We start from the raw sequence: 25431 nt of genomic DNA on the forward strand, positions 1-25431 counted from the left end.
CAAACGGGAATGTGGGAACTTGCCCCTTGTCCTGGGAGAAATCAGACTTTCCCTTTCTACTTGCTAAGTCCTCACCTAGTAGAATTTTCTTCATTTCTTTGGAACTTTCAATATTTTATTTTAAGTTACTGTATTTGAATAATCTTAAAGCTTACTTTATCTAATCCTCTTAGCTTCGGGAAAAACAGATCAAAAAACCATACACATGAAATTTATCAATTAAAAAATCTCATAACTGATTACCTAAGAGAAAATTTGATACACAACAAAGTAGTACTCATGTTCCAAACTTTCTTAGTTTGACTTAAGGAAATGCGTTGTTGAAGATTACTTCTCTGTGACTTTCATTCAAAATTTACCAATAATTTCATACAATTGCACATGGTATTTTTGACAGTTACACGATGATTATCTATAAATACTATGACGAAAGGCACTGTGGTAAACAAGGTATTTAAAGATGGAGAACACATTCTCAAGAAAAAACTGTTGCTTAAAGATCTCTTCAGTAGTGTTCTTCAAATGTTATGAAAGATTTTTTACTTCAATTGCATCATTGTCTGTTTTGTGGCTGAAGACTAGGAGCTGCACTGGCAAGACAGAAACACAAGCCCAGTTCCTATGTTTTTCCAAAAATCTTTTGCAAACCACAAACTAAGCAAAATATTTTCAGGAAAAAAATCAAATTCTAGTTCCTATATTTAGCCAAAAATATTTCAAATTTCTACTTGTTTGAAATGAGTAACCTGAGAACATACAAAAAACAAGAAATAACCTAAAGAAGTAGAAGAAACTACTCGTGTACTTAAAGGAAATGCTGTCTATATAATTTTTAAATAGCAGTGACTTTTGATTTTCCAAGAATCTATCTCACATGCAATTAGCAGAATGTACTGTTTGTGGGCCTTTATCTAATAGACGCAGTATTTTACTTAATGACAACAAATTTTAAAATCTAAGTAATCTTTTATGCATTCCTACAACACCAACAAAACAGTGGCACATACGAAAAAGAGCCAAATGTGGTTTTTAACCTCTTTTTTCATAAAACCATAAAAAGCATAAAAGCTGGATTAACTGCCTTCCGAACCCACATTTCACCAGCCGGGTTCTCATCCCCAGCTGGCAAAACTGGCAATCCTTTATTTTTGTTTAAATACCTGGTTTGAAGCCAGAAGGGAAAGTGAGTACATAAAAAAAGGGTTTTATTTGTGAAGAGAAATAAGCAACTGAAAAATAAAACTGCATTGTAAAAAAATCTGTTTGATAAAATATATTTTATTTAGCTTTGTAAAATGAACACTGATTCTCAAAATAAGTGGTTTTGCTTCCGAACATCCGTGCTTTAATTGATGTACAGATACATAATGCTGCAATTAGAACTGTCTGCTGTCTCACTCGAACTGAACAAATCTGATGTAACGTACTGTCTTACTGACACGTAAACTTCAGCAACATGGAGGAGAAAATAACCTAACAACTCAGCCAGCACTCTTCTCTGAGTCTTTGCTATTGATTAAAAAGAAAGGCTTCTGGTCAACTCCTACCTCCAAACAGCTGGAAGATGAAATACACAGGAAATAAAAATAAAAGTGATTGTAATATTCTACGTGGATATATACTATAAAACATGTTACCCTGTTTCTTTCTCTTGCCTTCAATTTAAATTATTTCAAAACACAATACTTTGAAATACTCTAGAAATTCCAGAGTAAAATTAAAATCCACAGCCTCTTTTATATAATTTTTGGAAGATAATTTTTCTCCCTTACTCAAAGCACTTCTTTTTCCAAAATTACAGTAACGTATAAAATTTACATTCTTTAACCTAAGAGTTGCAATTCCTTCTAGACACCTCTGATGATTTTTTTCTACCAAAAAGGATAATTTACTTCCTGGTTATCATGAGGGGCTGATGCACAGGGTCTGATCATGGTAATGAAGGGGTACACCAACAGCAAAGAACACTTCAACTCCATTACAGTGAAACACGGACAACTTGGACGTAAATGTAGGGGAAAACCTGCCCGAGAGAAATAATCCAGTAAAACACTTATCTTGAAGACTTCATCCAAAGACAGTCAGTGTTGCTGACGTTTAACTGAACCCCAGGTTTAACCATGAATGCAGACATGTCCTGTTTCCTTCCATGCCCACAGTCCTCTGTAACCACAGAGGCAGCTCTACTTTATAACTGCACTACAAACAAATGTCCAGAGATAAAGGACAAGTGGGGATTTGGAACACTAAAAGAAACATAAACGTGAAAAAATAATGATAAGTAACATCAAATCCAACAACCAAACAGAGCACAAACTCTAGGAAACCAGGCTTAGTTTCCGTTTTTCCACTGGGGGCCAGAGATGGCTTCACCTGCTGACATAATAAAACCTAAGATTCAAGGAAGTCACAATAAGTACCAATTATTATTAATATTCTGGCAATATCTGATTAATATTTGGTACCGTTTGATATAGACGCTTTCATTTATAAAACAGCCGGGTGAGTTAAAGTCACCATGAACAGCTCTTGAATGGTCACTAATTTCAATGAATGATACTAATAATAAACTATGTATTTTGAAATGATACCATCAATTAAATTTCCTAACATAAACATTTATTTGGCTAATGGCACTTTCAAAAAACTTGTTCATTCCAATATTCTTCTACCAATGGGGGTTTACTGGGGGGCCGGAGGGACACCTCTCTCAGCTGGTGCGGCAGCCACACAGTGCACCCAAGGCATGCAACTGCAAGGAGGCTACGTGTGCCCTGGCGTGGCTTCCTGCTCAATCAGTAATCCTGGCAGAACAGATGGGAAAAAATTAAACATCTAAACAAACTGTCTGCACACCTATGTTGTGAAAGTAAACTGAGAACTTGGATGAACCAACTTACCACTACTGCAAAAAAATTTTTTTTTTCTGGTAACCTTATATTTCAGGTAACTGATGTGTGTGTTTTATACATAAACACACATTTATATACATTTTATCTTTATGGAAATCCTTTACATATTCTTAACATCACAGGAATTTGCTAAAAGGAAAAACCACACAAATCTTCTAATTCAGATTCTAAATTGTATTGTAGCTTCAGGAGAAGTATATATTTCATAAGAATTACGAATTTCATGGTTTCATGGCATTTTCTTCATAAGCATATTTTTATGTCCAGTTCTCAGCTACTCTAATAATTCTTAATCTGAAGCTGTAACTGGCATTCACTGTGAATGAGGATGCTGTAAGCGCCATGGCCACTTCCTAGCGCTCACACACAAGCATCTGCACACATCCTACAGCACACTCTCAAAGCAATCTCTGGTTAGAACAGGCAACATTCTTGAGCAAGAGAAAAACTAAACGGATACAATACAGGTGATTAAATCACACTTACACATATCTTCTCAGAGATGTCTATACTTCCTTTTTATCCTGAAGAAATAGACAGTATTGGATTCCAAGAAACTGGGTCTTTGTTACCCAAGTAAAATTAGACACTGTAGAATGCTCCAGGTAATCACTAATGCTCCCAGTTAGGATTAGTTTTATATATGTTCTTATGCTTCAGAGAATTTAAAATTAAACTTTGTGCTGAAACTAGAACCACTCCAAAGTACTGAATGCAAACATTCTGACTGTCAAAGCCAAAGCCCACGTAACCCTGAAGAGAACTGTAGGTGAGGAATAATTATGCCAGGAACTGACAGAGCTCCAGGGGAGTAGAGCCGTTGAGTGTAAACACGGAGAGACAGTGACACTGAACTAAAAGATACCATTCTAGTCCACAGTGAAACAGCATCCAAGTTGGGGACAAAATGGGATGGTTTTTAACATTATCTAGCAACAGTATAGATAGTAAGCTACCTCATATGACAGCTGGAAGTTCTTAAATGTGAACTCCGACAATAAAGCCAACGACTGCTATCTGCACTAACTAGTGCTCCTCTACTTAATTCTGCCCTCAGTGCTGGTGATGAGAACTTCTCAGAACCGTGAGAAAGATGAGGGTTTTCAAAAATACCTTAAGAGGACAGGTGTCACATGAATTATTAGTAATTAAGTAAAATACCAGGGACGGGCACAGTTTTAGAAAGTTGGCTAAAATAACTTTTATTTTTACAAAAAGCTTAGAAGTTTGAAGACTTAGTTTCACAATCTGTTAGAAATAGAATTTTGTCCAAGGGCTAAGCAAAATCTAACTACGTGTGCTACTATTTTTACCTACAGATTAAATGTGAAAACATATGTAACTTTGGCCTCATTCATTTCTCTTAAAATCTCCTAAAGACAACATTGTCAAGAGCCCATAAAATAATGTCTCTTACACTTATTTTTTGTTGTATTTAAAATAAACAAATAAAATTGCATTTAATACATTTAAACCAATTTAGGTTTCAACTCCTCCCCCAACTACACCACTCCATGCTAGCAACTATCTTTACCCTTAATTGATAGGATTCTCTCAACTCCTTCTGAATAAGTTAATGTATATCTTTGGCTTTAAATATATAGAGAATTTAACTTCCATTTGTGCTATTATCTATATCGTGTCACAACAACTTTGAGCAAATCTTTGTACCAAAGTAGTTATCAAAATATTCTGATCTATTTCAGATATTTTCAAACCATGTATTATATAAAAGACATTAAAGATATCTTTTCAAAAGAAAAGTGAATAAAATGACAGCAAGGGACTGTTTTCTAAAAATGAGGTTCTGAAAACCAAGAATGCATCCAAAAATGCATTTTCAGCCACTGAAAAAAATATTTTACACTTATACGAAATAAAATTGTATACTTTTTTTTCTGAATAGCAACCACAACTAGACGCTATATATTTTCCAACAATCAAGTCATTGTATGCAATCTTTTTGTTAGTCCTAACTTGATTATCAAATAATTTTTATTTTTACACTATTACAGAAGTGCATTTCTCTAGGTTTCCAAACCACCTTATTCAACCTTCCCCATCTGTCACCATCTGCTTCTTTTTAGCATGTACTTTTTGCGTGATCACATAAGCATGTGAGAAATAACTAACATTCAGATGATTATCTGCTGGTACATTTGAGGACTGGGCATAATAAAAGTGAACTGCCAAAACGTACTTAACACTTTTAATTTTGTTGGGTCTTGCATGTGAGCTCCATTTGATTTTCAGACTGGTTTACAGTTGGGAAGTTGATCAGGTACTGCTAACTCAAGAGCGAAGCTGAGACTCCAATAATTAGCGCTGCATAAAACGGTTTGGATTCAACGAGAGCCAGGCCCAATAATCAAATCCAACAGTAAGACTTTATACGTGATTTCTAATTTCCTTTATAATTTCTGGGTGTGGAAATATGGTATAGATTGCAAAAACAAAATCGCCTCACAATATCTTATGGCCCATAATGTATGGCAGGTCAAGTTTATTTCCTTCTAACATAAGAGCAAAAAAACACTCATTGAAACCTGAATACACTGAAGCAGTTTTGGAGATACAGCACACTCATAGCTTATGCCTACTTGGACTGTATCTCCGCAACTTCTTAAAAAAAAAGACATGATTTTTCTCTTTAACGATAAAGAGCTATAATTCTACATCAAAAGCAGTAAGAGAAGAAATACTTTTGAAAATATCCTTTTTTCAACAAATGGCATTTTTATACTATCAGACTTATCTTGTCTGGTGGTCTTTGCCACAAAGAAACTTAAGTTCATTTAAAATTTAAGTTTATCTAAAAGTCAGCTGTGTCTGATACACAGGACAGTTAATAAATCGGTTTGGAACTGATTTCTAACTCCTTTTTGAGGTATCGATTAAATATCCTTCATCTATCTTCAAACAGCAAAGCATTTCTACCAGATCAAAACAACTCAAAGGGTAAAGGATGACCACACTAGATGAGGTACAGGCTGCAATAAGATCTCTCCACAATGAGAAAACAAGTCCTCTCCAAGAGAAGAGAAGGGAAAACACTGACAGAGAATTGGTACTCAGGAATGTGTTCCAGCTCTGATAAACAACCACTCCTAATATACTGCCAAGAAAAGTCTGGCGTTCATAATGGCATGGACTAGGAATTTCTGGGTTCAAAGAAGCGAGAGACCTCCCCCCAAGCAGAGGGCAGAGGCTGGTTTCAGCGTCTTGCGAAGCCCTTCCTAACTCCGACCACGTGTATCTGACCACATTACTGCCTTGCTCTCACTTCAAAGGTGATTTTCCCTCATCTGTGAGATCAAATCTAAACTCCTCTGCATGCCCCTCTCGACCCATGTGTCCAGGTTCTTCTTTTCCTGCTTCCCATTTACTGCCACTGGATCCTCTCAGCAGGTGCACGCACCCTTCCTTCTCCTTTACTACACTGTACATAACTCCAGTAAAGCTACTCTTTTCTTGCACAGCAATAATTTTCCATATCTTTACCATCTTAGTAAGCAGCAAGCTACTTGAGGACAAAAACCATTTCTTACTATCTTTGTATTCCTAGCACCTAACACAATGCACAACACCTAATAAATGTTCAATAAATATTCCTTTATGAATGAATGTTCTTCAGTGAAATGGTCCATACTGGAGAGGAGAGAGGACTTAAATTCTTGTTTTAAGAGTAAGAGTAAACACATCCAAAGTTACCCCGATTTAACAAAAATCTAGGGTTTGACACAAATACTTAAATTAGAACCGCATGAGAAATTAGTTGTGTCACGATTTGTCATCCTCAGATGGTAACTATAATGGTCACTCTACCCTATAAAAACAAGGTGCCAAGATTTCAATTATGAATCAACATGTATCAGCCATGGGGATATAAGCTGCTTTTAAAGGCTAGACTTTCGCAATATTTTTAAAAAAAGGTAAACAGAAATGTTTTCTTATTTGTCTTGAAAAAGAAATTGAAAATTTCTTGTGAATTGTAAACTTTCTATTTAGAAACAACGGGACTCTTGCATTAAATTCTTGGTTTTGTTCTTCAGTTGATGACATTTGCATATAAAACAGTCTTTGTTTCTTAGGAGATCATCTGCCTCTGAAATGAGATCTATTTATCTTCTTCAGAAATAGTCTCCCCTAATTGTGACACAACTAATTTTGTTATTCTAAATGCGGGCTATCATCATCCAAGGCAAATCTACAGGACGGTAACTGAACTCCAGAGAACAAAGAATTTGTTGTTCATGACATTCACAAGAACAATCCTGGTCTAGAAAATACGATCTTGTATTTGAATAAACAAGGAATAGTGTTTCTAAAATCTCCACAAAAATGGAGAATTGTAAACTCCAGATTTGTAACAGAGAAAATGGTATTTTTGGCACCCCTCAAGAAAATAATAGTTGGAAATTTACTGTATTTCAAATTATTAGCACTTGTTTATAGTAACTCAACATTGTTGAAATGTAAATTTAATCTCTAGTAGAAAAGAACTATTATGGTAATAAACTGGTATGAGTTACTCCATGTATGAGGAATGCGGGTATCATTCTAAATGTATTCCTACTTCCTAATTTCTTTTGGTTACTTTTTCCTGTTGAGTATTTACAAATTATCCATTTTAAAATTACAATTATTTACATGTCTAAGTGGCCTTGAAATTGTGACTCTTGGGGGCCATGATGTATATAGTTAAAAAGTCAAAGTAGGTTTCATAAGACAAATCTAGTTAGAATCCTAATTCTGTCTCCACCACCTCCTAGCTGTGTACAGAATATATATATATACATATATATATATTTTTAAAGATTTTATTTTTTTCCTTTTTCTCCCCAAAGCCCCCTGGTACATCGTTGTGTATTTTTAGTTGTGGGTCCTTCTAGTTGTGGCATGTGGGACGCCACCTCAGCATGGCTTGATGAGCGGTGTCAAGTCCATGCCCAGGATCCTAGCTGGCGAAACCCTGGGCTGCTGCAGTGAAGCACATGAACTTAACCACTCGGCCACAGGGCCGGCCCCCAGAATATATTTTTTTAAAAAAATTCTGATCCTCAGTTCCATCACCTTTAAAAAGATCAAGTTTGCTATTACAAAAGGTTATTCAAATATGCCACGCACTTATCTAGCAGATGGCACATAGCCCGTGCTCACTGAATCGCAGCCCGCACTCAGCACAGAGCAAGGCCTCCCCGTGCGGTTCCAGCCACACTAGCCTTCTCAGAGTCTGAGGGAGAACCGAGCGTGCTCCTGCCTCAGGGCTTTACTGCAGCTACTCTCTGTGTTTGTAAAGTTCTTCCCCTCTATTTAGGCAACAGCTGCCTCCTTCCTTGCATTCAGGTCTCTGGTCAAACATCACTTTCCCTGAACATCCCATTTACAGAAGATTATATTTTCCAAAGGTAGCTGCAACATCATCTCCCATCTCACGCGCTCTTCTACCATTGAGAGGTGGGGTCAATGTCACTGTCCCTTAAATCTGTGTAGGCTTAGGACTGCTTAACTGCAAGCATATGACAGAAATTATGTCGTGTAATTTCTGAAACCAGGTCATAAAAGGAGATGCATACACGAAAATTCACAGCAGCATTACAGCCAAAAAGTGGAAACAACCCAAATGTCCATCAACTGCTTAACAGATAAACAACATGTGGTATGTCCATACAATGGAGTATCATTTGGCAATAAAAAGGAATGGAGTACTGATAACATGCTAACACATGGATGAATCTTGAAAACACTACGCTAAGCGAAAGAAGCCAGGCACAACAGGCCACGTATTATATGATTCCATTTATAGGAAATGTCCATAATAGGTACATCTATAGAGACAGAAAGTAGACTAGTAGTTGCCTAGGGGGAGGGGAGGCCAGGGAACTAATGGGTATGGGATTTCTTTGTTGGAGTGATGAAAATATTCTGGAATTAGACAGTAGGTGATGGTTGCACAACTTTGTGAACATACTAAAAATCACTAATCTGTCCTTTAAAAGGCTGAATTTTATGGTATGTGACTTATACTGTAATAAAATTATAAAAAATGTACTAAGAAAAGAAATTTTCAAAAAAAACTAATAAAACATTTCTTGATGGTTTACTAGGTGGGGGAAAAAAAAAGATGCAGCTTCTAACTTGTTACCCCGGACATTCACTTTTAGAATCCAGAGCCAAAGAAGTCTGACTACCCTGCAGCCATCTTGTTATGAGGAAGCCCAGCCATGCGCAGAGGCTAAGGTTGCACACAGACAATCCTGTTGATAGCCCTGCTAGGGTACCAGTTGACAGCCAGCATCAACTGTCAGACATGGGAACAAAGATGCTTCCCGACTCCAGCCTTCAGCCAGCGTTGCCTCCCTCCTGCAGTTCTTCTGGCTGAGGCCCCACATCCTGTGAGCAGAGACAAGCCACCCCCGCTGTCCCCTGCTGCACTCCTGACTCAGAATCACCATCACACAGAATGGTGTTTCTCACCAGTAAGCTCTGGAGTGGCATGTGACACAGCAATGGAAACGTGAACACTATTTGAGTCACCACACCACACCACCCCTTTATCAAGTCTTTTTTTCTTCCTAGTACTTATTCATTACATGACATGATGTGGTTTATTTATTTTTATTCTGTAGCCCTCCATCACAAGTAAGTTCCCTGAGAGCTGGATCCTTTGTGTCTTGTTCCCGTAACCATATCGCCCTAAAAAATACCCAACACATAGCAGACACATAATATATAGTTGTTGAATAAACAAATCAATGAATTCTTGTGGAACCTTCAGCATGGGGAGGTCACAGGTTGGAGCTTGCTTTGGCATGAACTCCAAAATGAAGCCACTGCCATTTCATTAACTTTCTCAATGAAATATTTTCAAATAATGAAGTATAAAAATGCACATTACTACAAATCCAAATTATCATTTTTTGTTTCTAAGGAAAATCCAAGATGGTTTATAAAACTGTAAACATTCTTGTTGAAGTCATTCAATTATTCTCTTTTAATAAATGAATCAAAATGGGCATAATCAAGGAACAAAATGTATATGGCCAAGAAATAAAAATTTCTTACTCTATTATAGTTAGTACCTTTGTGCTCATAAAGTTTATAGAATTTAATTTCTACATATTCTTTCTTGCCTTATAATAAATACATTAAACAGATGAGACCAAAATAGATTTGATTCCTCTTGAAATCTAGGTCTTACAATTTTTTTTAATGCTTAAATGGTTCACATTGCAAAACATTATGTCAATGTTATTTTTTCCCAAGAAGGGAACCACAACCTACCTCTGGTGCCAGGTATTCTGGTGTTCCACAGAATGTCTTCATGGTGGCGGCATCTGTGATCCCTTCTTTGCAAAGTCCAAAATCTGTAATTTTTATGTGCCCGTCTTTATCCAGCATCAAATTCTCCAACTGCATAGTAAGAAAAATGACATAATTTGTTCCATAGTCTTCAAAAATAGGAAAATACTGCTTTGAAAAGTTATTGAATGATATGTAAGTTATTCTGGAAAGAGGACAAAGTTGTAGCTAACAGAACTTTCAGTACATACAAACCCTGTAGCTTCCTAGCTCATCTTTAAAAAGAAACATGCATATGATCCAGCTATTCCACTGCTGGGTATTTATCCAAAGAACTTGAAAACACAAAGGCATAAAGATACTTGCACCCCTATGTTCATTGCGGCATTATACACAATAGCCAAGACTTGGAAGCAACCTAGGTGCCCATCAAGGGACGAATGGATAAAGAAGATGTGGTATTTATACACGATGGACTACTACTCAGCCATAAGAAATGATGAAATCCAGCCATTTGTGACAACATGGATGGACCTTGAGGGTATTATGCTGAGTGAAATAAGTCAGAGGGAGAAAGTCAAATACCATATGATCTCACTCACAAGTAGAAGATAAAAACGACAAAAAAACAAAACAAAACATAGCACTGGAGATTGGACTGGTGGCTACCATACGGGAAGGGGGGAGGGGGGAGGGCAAAAGGGCTGATTAGGGTCACATGTGAGGGGATGCACTATAATTTGTGTTCAGGTGGTGAACAGGATGTAATGTATCCAGAATTTGAAATATGACGTACATCGGAAAAAAAATAAAAATAAAAAAAAAATACTTAAAGAGGATAAAATTATTAATTTTATTTATTTTTTTTTATTTATTTATTTTTATTAATGTTATGATAGATTACAACCTTTTGAGATTTCAGTTGTACATTTTTGTTAGTCATATTGTGGGTACACCACTTCCCCCTCCGTGCCCTCTCCCCACCCCCCCTTTTCCCTGGTAACCACCGATCAGATCTCCTTCTCAATATACTAATTTCCACCTATGAGTGGAGTCATATAGAGTTCGTCTTTCTCTGACTGACTTATTTCGCTTAACATAATGCCCTCGAGGTCCATCCACGTTGTTGTGAATGGGCCAATTTCGTCTTTTTTCTTGGCTGAGTAGTATTCCATTGTGTATATATACCACATCTTCTTTATCCAATCATCAGTTTCTGGGCATGTAGGCTGGTTCCACGTCTTGGCTATTGTAAATAATGCTGCGATGAACATAGGGGTGCAACGGACTCTTGAGATATCTGATATCAGGTTCTTAGGATAGATACCCAGTAATGGGATGGCTGGGTCATAGGGTATTTCTATTTTTAACTTTTTGAGAAATCTCCATACTGTTTTCCATAGTGGCTGTACCAGTTTGCATTCCCACCAACAGTGTATGAGGGTTCCTCTTTCTCCACAACCTCTCCAACATTTGTCGTTCTTGGTTTTGGATGTTTTTGCCAATCTAACGGGGGTAAGGTGATATCTTAGTGTAGTTTTGATTTGCATTTCCCTGATGATTAGCGATGATGAACATCTTTTCATGTGTCTATTGGCCATATTCATATCTTCTTTTGAGAAATGTCTGTTCATGTCCTCTGCCCATTTTTTGATCGGGTTGTTTGTTTTTTTGTTGTTAAGCAGTGTGAGTTCTTTGTATATTATGGAGATTAACCCTTTGTCGGATAAGTGGCTTGTAAATATTTTTTCCCAATTAGTGAGCTGTTTTTTTGTTTCAATTCTGTTTTCCCTTGCCTTGAAGAAGCTCTTTAGTCTGATGAAGTCCCATTTGTTTATTCTTTCTATTGTTTCCCTCAACTGAGGAGTTACAGTGTCCGAAAAGATTCTTTTGAAACTGATGTCAAAGAGTGTCAAAAAAAAAAATACTTAAAGAGGATAAAATTATTAATTTTTAAATGAATGAGAGTAAGAGTCATTATTGTGCAAGTTCTGAGAACTAAAGCCCAATTAACTTTTCAAAGCAAACATCAACTCTTTTTTTTCAAAAAAAATAAATTACAATTTAAATAATCCCAAAGAGATGAGCATCTTCTCCTAGATATATATAGATGGTTTTCAGTAATTTCTCTTGGGAATCTATTGCTATTGTAAAATATTTGCTTACAGAAATATTTTTTGATGGTTGTTGTAAATCAAACCTAAATATTATTTTGTAAGGTAAGGCAATATCCTCTTTTGCAGTTCTTTGTAATAAAGAAACACCAACCCTTTTAAATATAAAAAGAAGAAGAATATCAAAGTCAAACATTCAATAGTTAATGAAAATATATAGCACAAATATTGTAAAGTTGGAATCTCTTGGAACTCATTAACTCTAAAACACCAAAGAGAATCTTATAGTTTAACCAAGTAGCAAAATCATCTGGATCAAGTGAAAATTATGAAATGCAAGAGGGAAGCAGTTTGTGCAAGGCCAATGCAATGGAAAATAGTAACAATAACTCATCTTTTTCTCCTAGTTTGAACCCAAAGTTATGATTATCATCACACAGACATACATTTGAGTTCTGAGTTGTGATCTTACAGCCCTATGCAGATGGTCCCCTAACCTTGACCGGTCATGTAGACACCACCTAAAGGAATACGTGAGAAACACATGTGAAAACTATACTGGCAGGATAAATGATAATTCACTTATTTAAGGAGAAGATACTTATCCTACTCCTTAATGTCATGACATACGAAAGTGCTTACCCGAACTCTGAAGACAATATCAAATTCAAAACAGAACTCCACACAGGAACATAAACCACAGACACCAATCACACAGAATGTGATGATATGATACTCTGCCATATTATCCAATGTCTTATAAACCAGAAACTAACTGGAGCGAAGTTGTGTTCAGTGAAGGAAAGATAGAACAGACATAAGTCCTTGGGTATAGCACTTACTGTGCTACCCAACTGAACTAAATGCTCAATGCGTGTTTCATGAATTGCAGGTACTTCAGAGAAGCGAATTTGTGACTTGTCTACAGAAAGCTAAATGAACTCCAAATATATTGTTGAACCTTTTAAAAGTAAAAGTTCTCTTATTTTATCTAAATTCACATACTCTGCATCTTCCTTACACTTCTCTAGCAACTGCAACTTAAAAATCAAGCCTAGTTTGCCCAAATGGCAATAAGTCCTGAATACTGGAACCAATCAGAAACATCAAGAAAGAGTTTCTTTGCCAACTGCTCTTTCTTGCTATTATCTCTTTGTCTCTGCCTTAGTCTTTCTCATCTTCATGCTTCTGGTTTTCTCTCCTTTTCCCTTCTCTCTCTCTCTCTCTTTTTTTTTTTTGGTGAGGAAGACTGGCCCTGAGCTAACAGCTGTTGCCAATCCTCCTCTTTTTGCTTGAGGAAGATTGTCACTGACCTAACATCTGTGCCCATCTTCCTCTATTTTATGTGGGATGCTGCCACAGTGTAGCTTGCCGAGCAGTGCTGGGGATCCAAATCTTCGAACACTGGGCTGCCAAAGCGAAGTGTGTGAACTTAACCATTACACCACCAGGCCAGGCCCCTCCTCTTTCAAACAACACCCTCTTATTCCTTTCTCTCCTATCTTGCCATAAGGAGAAAGACAAGTATATAGTAGTGGATCTTTCGTTTGTTAAATAAAAATATATGTGCTCTGCTCTTAATTTTTAAAAAATGCTTATTGTTTAAATATGTGAATATATAATATATAAAAACAAAACCAAATTAGTTCTTAAAATGTTGTAAGATCTTTTTAAAAACATTTAATAAATCCCTTTTACTAACATAATATACAAAAAATTCTCATAAAAAACTTCAAATAATACATAACATTGAATAAAATATGAATATACTATCTACTCCATTCCATTCCCACTCCCATCCTAGTTTGGTGTATATGTCAACCTTCTTTATGCGCTTTATATGCCTTGGACAGTATTCATGGAAACATGGTAGCGGCAGGACGCACCACTTCTCCACATTTTGACAAGGCTATTTTGAAGTGGATGGATACAGAAGTATCATAATGTACAAACACTGTCTTTTAACACCAAGAAGTATATATATTTTAAAAAATCCTGATTTGTACCTAATTCTCTACCCTCATATCTCATCTCTAAGATACCAAGGGTTGAGGGATGAGGAATGAAGTGAGATGCAGGCATGTGGCTGGAGTGAGGAATAGGTTAAGGTGACCAGGAGTCCCAGTTTGCCCAGAACTGAGGGGTTTCCCAGGACACAGGACTTAAAAGTTCTGTAACTGGGGAGTCCTAGGCAAACCAGGAGTTGGTCATCCTACTTGTTTTATAAATGAGCTTTTAAAAAAAATTACAATGATATAGTAAGAAATCAGGTTGGCCTAAGGGATGACTGAGAGAGATGGGGTGAGGGTATAGTGATGGAGTGAGAGGTAGCATATTACATGGGAAGCAGGAGAGAACAAAAGGGGTGGGAGCATGGGGTCAAGTCAGAGGGCTTTCATGTGAACTCAAGCTTTATCCCTTACTCACTGTGTGTCCTTGGGCATGGTACTGATTTCTATGTGCCTCAACTTCATCTATAAGACACAGGTAAATAACTGTAACAATCCAATGTGATTGTTTTGAGAATTAAATGAGATACTGAATGCAAAACTCAACAGATTGTGAGCATTCAACAAAGGTATTGATCACGTATTAAATATGGAGAGTTTAAATGGCTGATTTGTAAGTTATCAAAATCGTGTATGCTCTTCCAGACAACTTCTGTTTTAAAGAAAAGAGCAAAGTTCAGGAGTGGAATCCTATAAAACACTTTTGTCAGCTCAATGACTTCATTAAAAACACTTTCCAATATGCAATAATTTCTTTTGAAGAAAACAACAAAACTAAATATTTCATAATTTTTCAGCAAGTTAGTTTACAATAGTGTCCACCTTCTTCTGTCAATTATTTTTCTTCTCTATCTTGAAATGTCATTTTGCCAAATGTGAATGACAAGAACAACTTGTCCATCAAAAGTATAAACAATAGTCAAAGATGCATCACCTTTAAAAAATGTCATCTCCAAATCTAATCTTGTATAAGGAAAAATCGGGGGGTAATTAAATATTCAGTCTTGTTAAAAAATAAATAATAATTTCACACAGATGCATAAGAAAGTTTCCATAAGACAGGAACCATTAGTGGTGTGATTCACAGATATGAAGGATGCACAGAATCATCTGGAAGTCTTTTCACAGCAGATCAATGGCCTGGATATACCAAAACACCTGGAAATCACTTCCTTAGTACATTTATTTATTTTTTTTTGAGGAAGAGTAGCCCTGAGCTAACTACTACCAATCCTCCTCTTTTTGCTGAGGAAGACTGGCCCTCAGCTAACATCCATGCCCATCTTCCTCTACTTTATATGTGGGACGCCTACCACAGCATGGCTTTTGCCAGGCAGTGCCATGTCCGCACCCGGGATCCAAACCGGCGAACCCCGGACTGCCGAGAAGCGGAACGACTTCCTTAGTGTATTTAACACTAACATAAAGAAGATTTAGTCAAACATTTTTAGGAATCTTTCTATTGTGTAAAGGAGGAATAAAAATACTTACAAATAACTGTTCTTTGGTTTTCTCTCCTAAATCTCATGGCTTTCCTTCTTCCATTAGCCATAAAATGCAAAATGCATACTATCACTGACTGTTCGGTACTCTCTATTTATGAAACTTTAAGTGCATCTGTTTTATTTCCACAGTCTTAGTTTCCCAGATTGGGAGCAGGGAAATACGTTTATGCTTAATGGATGCGTCCACTGGCAAAAGCAATGACGAAGTCAAACAGGAAGTTTGAAAAAAAGATTATATATTAAAAATCTGGGTAATGCTTACTATTTGTATCAGTTAGAAGGCTGTTATCTAACAGTTCATGCTTTAAGGAAAGAAAAAACATTACACATATATCTCACAGAGTTTCCATAAAAAAGGCCACATTTTTGACCCAGTTGAAGTGGACAGGCGTTATTTGATACAGGGTCTTGACTCAGTGCATATAAGAAAAAATAGTAGATACTGAAATCATTTTTCCTCTATGCTTTATGGACAAGAAATTATAGCAAGAAAGTTTATTATGCTCCTTTCCGCTCTTGCTGGTGCCCAGAATATAATTAAACTCCAAAACTCCTAGCTGTCTTTAATACAGTGCTTTCCAACCTCTACACTTCATAGTACAATAAAAAATGAAATTTGCGGGATGTACCAGGATCAGTGGACAGGCTGCCTGAGGCCAGAACTGACTGGCCCCGGGGCTCCTAAACCCCCTGGCGGGCTGCGGGAGGCCACAGCTGGGGCACACCTATAATTCATTTGTGGCACACAGGCCGCGCAGCTCTGCTTAACACACATCAAGGTAGCTATTAGAAAGTTTGCTAAACCTTCGAATATAATATTTATCTACCTATCTTTTAGGTACCATTTTATTTAAATGGGTGACACTGTGCTTAAACAAAGGCACGAAAACAGCAGTTCTTAAGGGCCCTGATGGCTACACTGTAGCAATATAAAGGAATGGTTCCTCTCACTCACTCTTACGCCCCTTTTGGCACAGTTACATCAGACTCGGTGTTCAGGACCGAGACTGCCTCAGGCCCAAGAATGCAGTAAGGAATCCTCCTCTACACACTGCGTATTTAGGTTTACACGCGTCAAAGTGCCAAAATGTCACACAAGTTGGCCTGCAGGAACTGAATGACCACGAATTAAAAGAGTGTGCTGAAATACTGAAAGAGAAACATGTCTTCACTTTCAAACTTCCTAAGCTCGAAAAGGATTCATAACGTACAACACTGGAGACCCCATCTAGGTTGCCAAGCCACTCAAGAATTTACTTCAAATAAAGAACATAGCCCAGTAGTAAAACTTAATTTTTTTCTTTTTGGGGAAGACAGGCCCTGAGCTCACATCCATGCCCATCTTCCTCTACTTTATATGTGGGACGTCTGCCACAGCATGGCTTGACATGCGTTGCGTAGGTCTGCACCTGGGATCCAAACCAGTGAACCCCGTGCCGCCGAAGTGGCACTGTGCCACTGGGCTTGCACCAGTACAATTTAATTTTAGAGGTGGAAGGGATTTTTAATAGCAGTGGCTTAAAATTTCTATAAAACAGCGCGTTCAGAGTTACTGCCTGATTAGAAGTGGGAGCTGGGGCCACGTCTTCAGACTCCGTACGTAAAGCACAGGTGCGGTCTTCACTCAGACTGAGCTTTTGTTCGGGGGGAGCTTCCAGGGCCAATGAAGACTGAGCCGGCAGTGCTAAAGGACTTGCTGAAGCCATCCCTTTGTGTCATTCTGAGTCTCTGAAATTATCTAAATCTTCCAACATTAATAATGTAAATGATTAACTATTAAACTCTGGGTAGAAAGCAGATTAAATTTTCCACAAGCAGGATATAGCAGCAAGGTATGTGTTGTTTTCTGCCCCTCGCTTGTGTCACAAACTCTTGGAGAAGTTGATTCTCAGTGAATCCCACTGTTACCGCATGCACGTTTGCAAATGCCCCCATTCAGCCTCTTCTGTGCTTGGACGGCCATGGGTGTTGAAAAGAAAGGTTACACTTGCAAAATGAGAACTAAGCAGAAAAGTTTTTAACACAATTTGCACTACTGACGAAGTCTCAGAAGAGATTTCTTTAAATGTTGTTGTTACCATGAAGCAACACCACTTGTTCCTATGTAATCACAAAGAATTTGGGTCCTGACTGAAACAAAATTTCACACCATGACATGTATTGAAAAATTAAGCAAAATTACTTTTTAAAGTGCAACAAAGGTTGGAATAATTTATGTGTTGCTATGAATATCAAATTATTAGGAAATACTAACTGATAAAATATCTTAAATTAACTTGCACACAAAAAAGGCTTTGCCTCCAATGATAAATGGGGCAGTGGCGGATAAGACTGATTCACTTGAGAGGTGCAGGAAACACAGGCATCTCAAATAGATTTGCCTTTAAATAAACACGAGGTCACTAGGAAGAGAATGATAAAGATAAATCTGAGATTGATGAATCAATGTAGGTATCTAAATCAGTTTTTGATGATGCTATTTTTAATACATCTGGTATAAATATATCTAAAACATGCATTCTCTTATCTTCGGCAGTTTCATTCACATTTTAGGTGACCTCCCAGAGCTAACCCAATGCATTTCTCCATCTAGATTTCACTTCAACACTAGAAAGGCAGAATGGTATAACGAAGAGAACATTAGACCTGGAGCTAGGATTTACAGGTTCTAATATCTTGATTATGTCACCAACTTAGTCCACTACTTAGAGTAAGTTACTTACGAGGCCTGTCGGCTTCAAGGATCTCATGTGTAAACTACGGTTCAGCTCTAAATTTCCATGATCCCACCTAAAGTATCTTATTCCATTATGCATAATCCTGTGCACTCTGGATAGAGGTAAGACTTGTATAAATTCTGAACATTTGCCTTTTCACATTACATGTATTTTTTTTGCTGTAAATTCATATGGTTTCTGTACTATGCTATACATTTACTTAGAATTTTAAGTTAAGGTTATATTTAAAAAAAATCCAAGCATACAGAGCAGAGACCATTTAATTGTCTAGCAAAGTTAGTGGTCTATGCATATGGTAACTACATGACTAGTACTCATATATAAAGTAAATATTTTATATGGCAGTTTAATAAATTTAGTCTAGGGGCCGGCCCCGTGGCTGAGTGGTTAAGTTCATGCGCTCTGCTTTGGTGGCCCAGGGTTTCCCGGTTTGGATCCTGGGCACGAACATGGCACTGCTCATCAGGCCATGCTGAGGCAGCATCCCACACAACACAACCAGCAGGACCACAACTACAATATACAGCTATGTACTGGGGGGCTTTGGGGAGAAAAAGAGGAAGAAGGAGGGGAAAAAAAAAGATTGGCATCAGATGTTAGCTCAGGTGTCAATCTTAAAAATAAGTAAATAAATAAATTTAGTCTAATTCCATCAGAAAGGACAGGCCAACAAAACTCATTAAATGAACTTTAATGTCCAAATATGTTGAGTCATTTACTGAGAAATGATTAACAGAGAACAGTGACCAAGACCATCCCAATTACATCACTACATCATTAAGGGACCAACGCTGACAATCAAATGATCATTGCTTTCTTTAGACTGCTAATCCTATCTTCCAGTTTTAAGCATTTTGCTGTGTTATCAAGTACTTCAAAATTATTCTCATTTCCTTAAACCCAGGAAATCCTCCCCTTTCTCCCTACAAATAGGATTCATAAAATACAAAGTGAGGGGCTGACCCAGTGGCATAGTGGTTACGTTCACACACTCCACTTCGGCGGCCTGGGGTTTCTGGGTTCAGATCCTGGGCGTGGACCTACACACTGCTCATCAAGCCGTGCTCTGGAGGCATCCCACACACAGAAAATAGAGGAAGACTGGCACAGACGTTAGCTCAGCGACAATCTTCTCAAGCAAAAAGAGGAAGACTGGCACAGATGTTAGCTCAGTGACAATCTTTCTCAAGCAAAAAGAGGAAGACTGGCAACAGATGTTAGCTCAGGTCCAATCTTGCTCACCAAAATATATATATATATGTCTCCATATATAAAGTGGGAGTGGAAGGAGTACACTCAGAGAAGAGCTAACTATTTATAAGTAAATTTGAAAATGCCATATAACTTATAAGTTTTGTCACGCCATATAACTAATTTCTTTAAAAAGTCTCTAGATTCAAGACATTTAAACATTATAGTCTTCTTTGGCCACACAGACATCAGACACAGGGATGCTGAATTCTGCCACACTCCTGGTCATAAAAACCTTCAGGCTAAACATACTGTTGATTTGCAGGCATCTCTGGTCCACTCTGGCACTTAGCAGATCATCCTCATCTAGATGTTTTATAGTTGGATAGTTCATTTTTCCTAAATATAGTACTTTACAGCTCCTTCTAAATTTTAATAAATAACAGTATGCTATACAAACATACACACTGTATTTCACTGTCATCATGTAAAGTAACACTTTGAGAGATAGGTACTCCTTATGGTCATTTATAACATAAAGGTACATGATAGGAACATCCTGAAATAACCTCGACAAATGCTTAAATAATTAGATAACTTAAGAATCTCAGGTGCTTAAAAAGGAGTGAGATGGGAGTGAGGGGATAACTGTGATTCCTCTTGCATGCCATAAAAAAATGCGTAGATATACGCCTCATTTAATACAAACAGAATTTCATAAAAGACTCATGTAATTTCCATTTCTACAAATCAAATAATATTTTTAATGAAGTAGTACTTGATAAATAAAGCAATTCTGCATCAAATTTTAATAGGTCAAGATTACTACATGATTTACTTTTTAAGAAAGTAATATTGTCACATTTAGAATTTGTTCAAAATGTGTCATGATACAAATTACCTTAATATGGCCAATCTAATTCAAAATAGTATCATGAGAATCACTATTACCTTTCATGAGCTACTCCAAGAGTCAGCCAACTATGGCCTATGGGCGAAAGCTAGCCAACTGCCTGATTTTGTAAATCAAGTTTGACTGAAACACAGCCAGACACACTCGTTCACGTACCGTCTACGCTGCCTTCGCCCGACTGTCGTAGAGCTGAGGAGCTGCAAGAAACTGGATGGGCAGCAAAGCCCAAAAGATTGACTATCTGGCCTTTCCAGAAAGTTCATCAAGCCCTGAGCTATTCTGAGGGTCTCATCAGAAAGGAGCTTAGAGAAGTCAAGTCAGTATTACTGGTAACACAAAACAGTGCTTTTTAAAATGGAAACTAAACAAATTACTATAAGGCTGTATTGGAACGCCTCAGGAATTTAACCCTGCCAAAACAAAAACAAGTATTTTCCTCCCAATAAATAATCTTATTTATTATGAAAGTTTCTTCATAATACAACATTGGATGTTAGAATATAATAATGAAATTCATTTTAAAATGTTACTTGCAAAGTTACTTGACTTTTAATCAGGTGTCTAACATTACTCATATCATTTACAGAAAAATGAGTCTATTATTGGTAGACCACATTCGATCAGAGCAGTCAAGCAAAAATTACTTTTCACATCAAAAACTCAGACATAAAGGAACTACGTACATATCAGCGAATGAAATTTCCTGTCCAGTGCAGTGAACTACATTCTTAAACAGAGAGCTTTTTTCCCCAATGAAATCTGCTTTTCTCCAAACTGTGTAACTTTGTAATTACTTTATGTTTGTCCCCATAGACTCTGCAAAAGCAAATTCTGACTCCTTTTCCTTTTACCTTGAGATCACGGTACACAATCTTCCCGGAGTGCAGATAGTCCAAGGCAGAGACGATTTCTGCACCATAGAAACGCGTGCGGTCCTCAGAGAACACCCGCTCTCTCGACAAATGGAAAAACAGCTGCAGGGTAAACAGCAGGGACAGGGCTGTAATAATTACTGATTTAGTGGGGGAAATTAACACAAACATAAAACACCTCTCCTCACCATATTGTGACGGTAGATAGCGTACTCTCAGTGGACACTGAGCACTCCTAGACAGCAGCTGGCTTAGCTTTTCCAGGTTTCCAAGGGGAGACTGCGGGCTGTTACATCAGCGTTTTAATCAATATCCCAATCTTGTTTAAGGCATTCTGCTTGCCACCCATTTAACCTTCAGTTACCAGAGGAAAAGGCAGGCATCATCACACTGCATTTCGCTTCACGATGCTGTTGCCTCACTCTTTCAAGGATTAGGTACTGAGACATTATTACAATAAGTGAGCACAAGGATAGATGGAGTATGTCTACTTACTCATTTGATTTCAAAGAAAGGACTGCTGATTGGCTCAAACTGATTTATGTGAACATGTTATATTCTACAACTGTTGATTCACCACGATCTCTCCAGAAACATTTTCAAAGTCTGAATCAGTTTTCTGTGGTGAGAAACTGCGAGGCTTTAAGTTTCTAATTTATTTTAGTAATGCCCAAAACGGACTGAGAAGCTCCCATTATTCCGCTTACAGTTTTCAATGTATATTCTTCCTGTTTCAAAAATTAACTACGCCACCGATCTTTTCTCACATAATCACTTAAAACTATAAGCCCATCCATTTCCTGTTAATCACACAAAAGATATACCACTCAGTCAACAAATATTTATTGGTGCTCCCTGTGGCCAAGCATCCAGCTCTCCTTTTAGGCCAGCTCTTTATGCAACAAACCGCCCACCGCACCTCTCAGTTCCCCGATGTATGAGAGGAAGGAGCAGGTTTCAGGCACTGTGAGTTGACTATGGACCTTTGCTGTACGATTTCACTGCATAAAGGACTCTGCTAAGAACAATGAAAGACAGCTAACAGAGCTGAGCACACAGCTGAGCAGCAGGGTAGGTACTTATGCATGTCTGTGATTAAAGACATGAACCACAGTCAATGCATCCTCGAATTCAAGGTCAGAAATTAACTATACCGTCACACGAATCACTGACTCTTACTGTTTCTGCAAAGTTATAAGAATTACAGTTAAGTAAGACTTGCTCCTCACACACAAATCATAATTCAGGTAACATAAAAGAGGTTCCTACGGATTCCTCCTCTGCTCCACCTCCACCTCCACTTCAGAGCCTAGCATCGTTTTCAGAGCAGCTTTACGCATAACCATTGTCGTAGTCAAGAGAGAGAGGTAATATCACGTAATTATTGACAAAAAAAGACTGGCTCAACATTAGTTATAGTAAAATTAAAATATGTGGCAGATAGTCTCTAAATTTTAATTCTCTACTATATTGTCAAATTTTATCAAATCAAAGATGCCATTGCTTGGGACTCCATCATCATTTTATGTTAACAGCAAGAAAGAAAAAAAATGTTGTCAACTAAAACTATCATACACCATCAAATACAAAAGGTATTCTAATTGCAGAAATGTTAAATGTGTCTTAAAAATGATCAAATATAGTATGCCAAAAATCAAAATAATGTATACAATTACTCAGAGACATTTTTCAAAATTCATTCATTCTACATAGGCAGATATATATTATTAATGCATTATCATTCAAATGAGGACAAGAAGTAGAAAGAAGCATGGAACATCTGTAAAGTCATTCTGAAAAGTTTCCAGGTCAAAATAATTTCTGCCATGCTTTATACAAAATATCACTAGCTTTGATGGAGGAATCCCTGTGACCTCTATGTAGATCTATGGTAGCCTTCTAATGGGATGAAAATCGTAGGTAGATTTCTAAATTTTCTTAAAATAATGTCACACCTACTACCCACTCATCCACTGTACAAAAGATATAGATCCTCTCTGAGTCAGTGTAATACATGTGGGCTTCTACATCTTTATCTACACCATCTATCTTCAACTTGTCTCCCAGCCAATTTATATAAAAATATCAGCTAAAAGAAATACTTAAGGAGAAGCATCCTATTTATTTTTCAATCTGCTGTCCTCTGATGTCTACCCTTGCCACTTTAAAGAATTTGTTCTTGTTAAGATAACCCAAGAACCTCTTAATTGCCAAATCCAACAATCTATTTACAATCTATACCCTTTCTTCCCATTCTGGAGCTGAGAACATCATCTACTGCTCTCTCCTTCTTGAAAACATTCCTTGGCTTTGTTAATACAACTCTCTCCTGATTTTCAACCTCAGTCTTTGGATATTCCTTCTCAGTTTGCACCTTGGCTTTGAACCAATTTTCAATTTTGTGAGCATCAATTATTTTAAAGTCACCGTGTTGGGCATTGGGAAGAAAAAAGAGAGCATAAAATGATGATTAAGACATAGTCCCTGATCTTAAGAAATTCAACCCAGTGAAGGAAACATAAGCATAGATTAAAGAAAAGCAAGGTAGTTGTGATAAATTCTGAAACTCCAGTATTAAAAATGCTTTGAAGAGTGATTAATCTTCATTGGGATGATCTGAGGAGACTTTACAGATAAGGTATTATCTCACGTTCTGAAGGATGGGATTGTCCACAAATGGAGAATACAAAGGAAGCTGACAAAAGATTGCTATGTACGTTTTACCTATCTTTATATTACTAATACAGCATAGTATATTACCCACATATAGTAGGTAATAACAAATGTTTGTTATTTGTTATTGAAATTTGTTATTTGTTATTGAAAGAATTAATTCTAAAAAGAAAAACCCGCCATGGCAAGGAAACACATGCAGGGAATACGCGTAGCTGAAAAATAGTACATTCAGGGCAAAGACGAGGCCAGACTGTTTTGAATCTTGACTGCCATGACATGAGTTTGCAATTTATTCTGTAGACAGATAGTGTCAAAGAGTTTTGGGTAAAAAAATTAGCATAATTTTAAAAACAACTCTAGCAGCAATTGGAGAATCAATTAAAAAGATTTGAGACTACAGTCAGGTAAACAATTCATAAAGTGCAACCAAAAAAGTTACTGAGCACCTATCTAGCACAACTCTTGTGAAAAGCTGCAGACACAATGAGAAGAAACGACACCGATCTAAAAGGATATTATTATTTATAAACAATTCTACTAAAAATATGGTAGTTATCAAATAGAGAGCACAAATAAAGAAGTGAACAAATATGTCTGGGAATATCAGAAGTTACATTTAAGCTAGATAAGACTTCTGAGGGACCGCAGCTAGAGTGGTAGTCACAGACATTTCAAGAGCGTCAACATTCCAGAGGGCACTAGCCATTTGGGCCAAGGGAAACAAAAAGTATGTTGAGGTTTCCCTATCGAGGCTGAGCTGCTGCCAGCAGTATAGAGGAAAAGAATGGGGATGGGGACAGAGAAGCAATGGATTTTATTGTGACTGATGTCATTTAAATAAGCACTTGATAGCAAAGATTTGGAGCTATGGGATCCAAGGGTACAGAGGTAGATACGGGAGTAATTTATATAAGGGATATTGTTGAAACCAAAGAAGCACAGTATAGCTCAGGAATTCAGTAGGAACTGAAAATAGAGTTAAGGTGAGAATCTTAGGATACCACTTACATAAGGACAGGAAGAAGAAACAGAACAGGATACTGAGGTGGAGCCCTAAGAGAAGTACAAAAGGAAAGAAGAATACAAGATCTAAAGAATGAAGGAAAAGAAAGTTTCAAGAAGGAAGTAATGTTTACCTGGCATAGGAATTAGGCCATTTGTTACCTTTCAGGAAAGAGATGTGATACTTACGTGAGCTA

General features: G+C 37.2%; 1 protein-coding gene across 5 annotated transcripts in view; it reads right to left on the reverse strand.

The window, feature by feature from the left end:
• AKT3 (AKT serine/threonine kinase 3) overlaps positions 1-25431 on the reverse strand; it is a 328499-nt gene that overhangs the window by 54117 nt on the left and 248951 nt on the right. For 4 of the 5 annotated variants that reach the window (XM_070501391.1, XM_044762924.2, XM_044762927.2 and 1 more), the window contains 2 exons: positions 21536-21658; positions 10197-10325 (listed from right to left, as the gene is read on the reverse strand). In XM_070501391.1, coding sequence (XP_070357492.1) covers positions 10197-10325; positions 21536-21658 — 252 coding nt within the window. The remainder of the gene's footprint in view (positions 1-10196; positions 10326-21535; positions 21659-25431) is intronic. The other variant, XM_070501389.1, reaches the window with a different exon arrangement.

This window comes from Equus asinus, chromosome 30 (assembly GCF_041296235.1).
Source record: "Equus asinus isolate D_3611 breed Donkey chromosome 30, EquAss-T2T_v2, whole genome shotgun sequence".
NCBI lineage: Eukaryota > Metazoa > Chordata > Mammalia > Perissodactyla > Equidae > Equus > Equus asinus.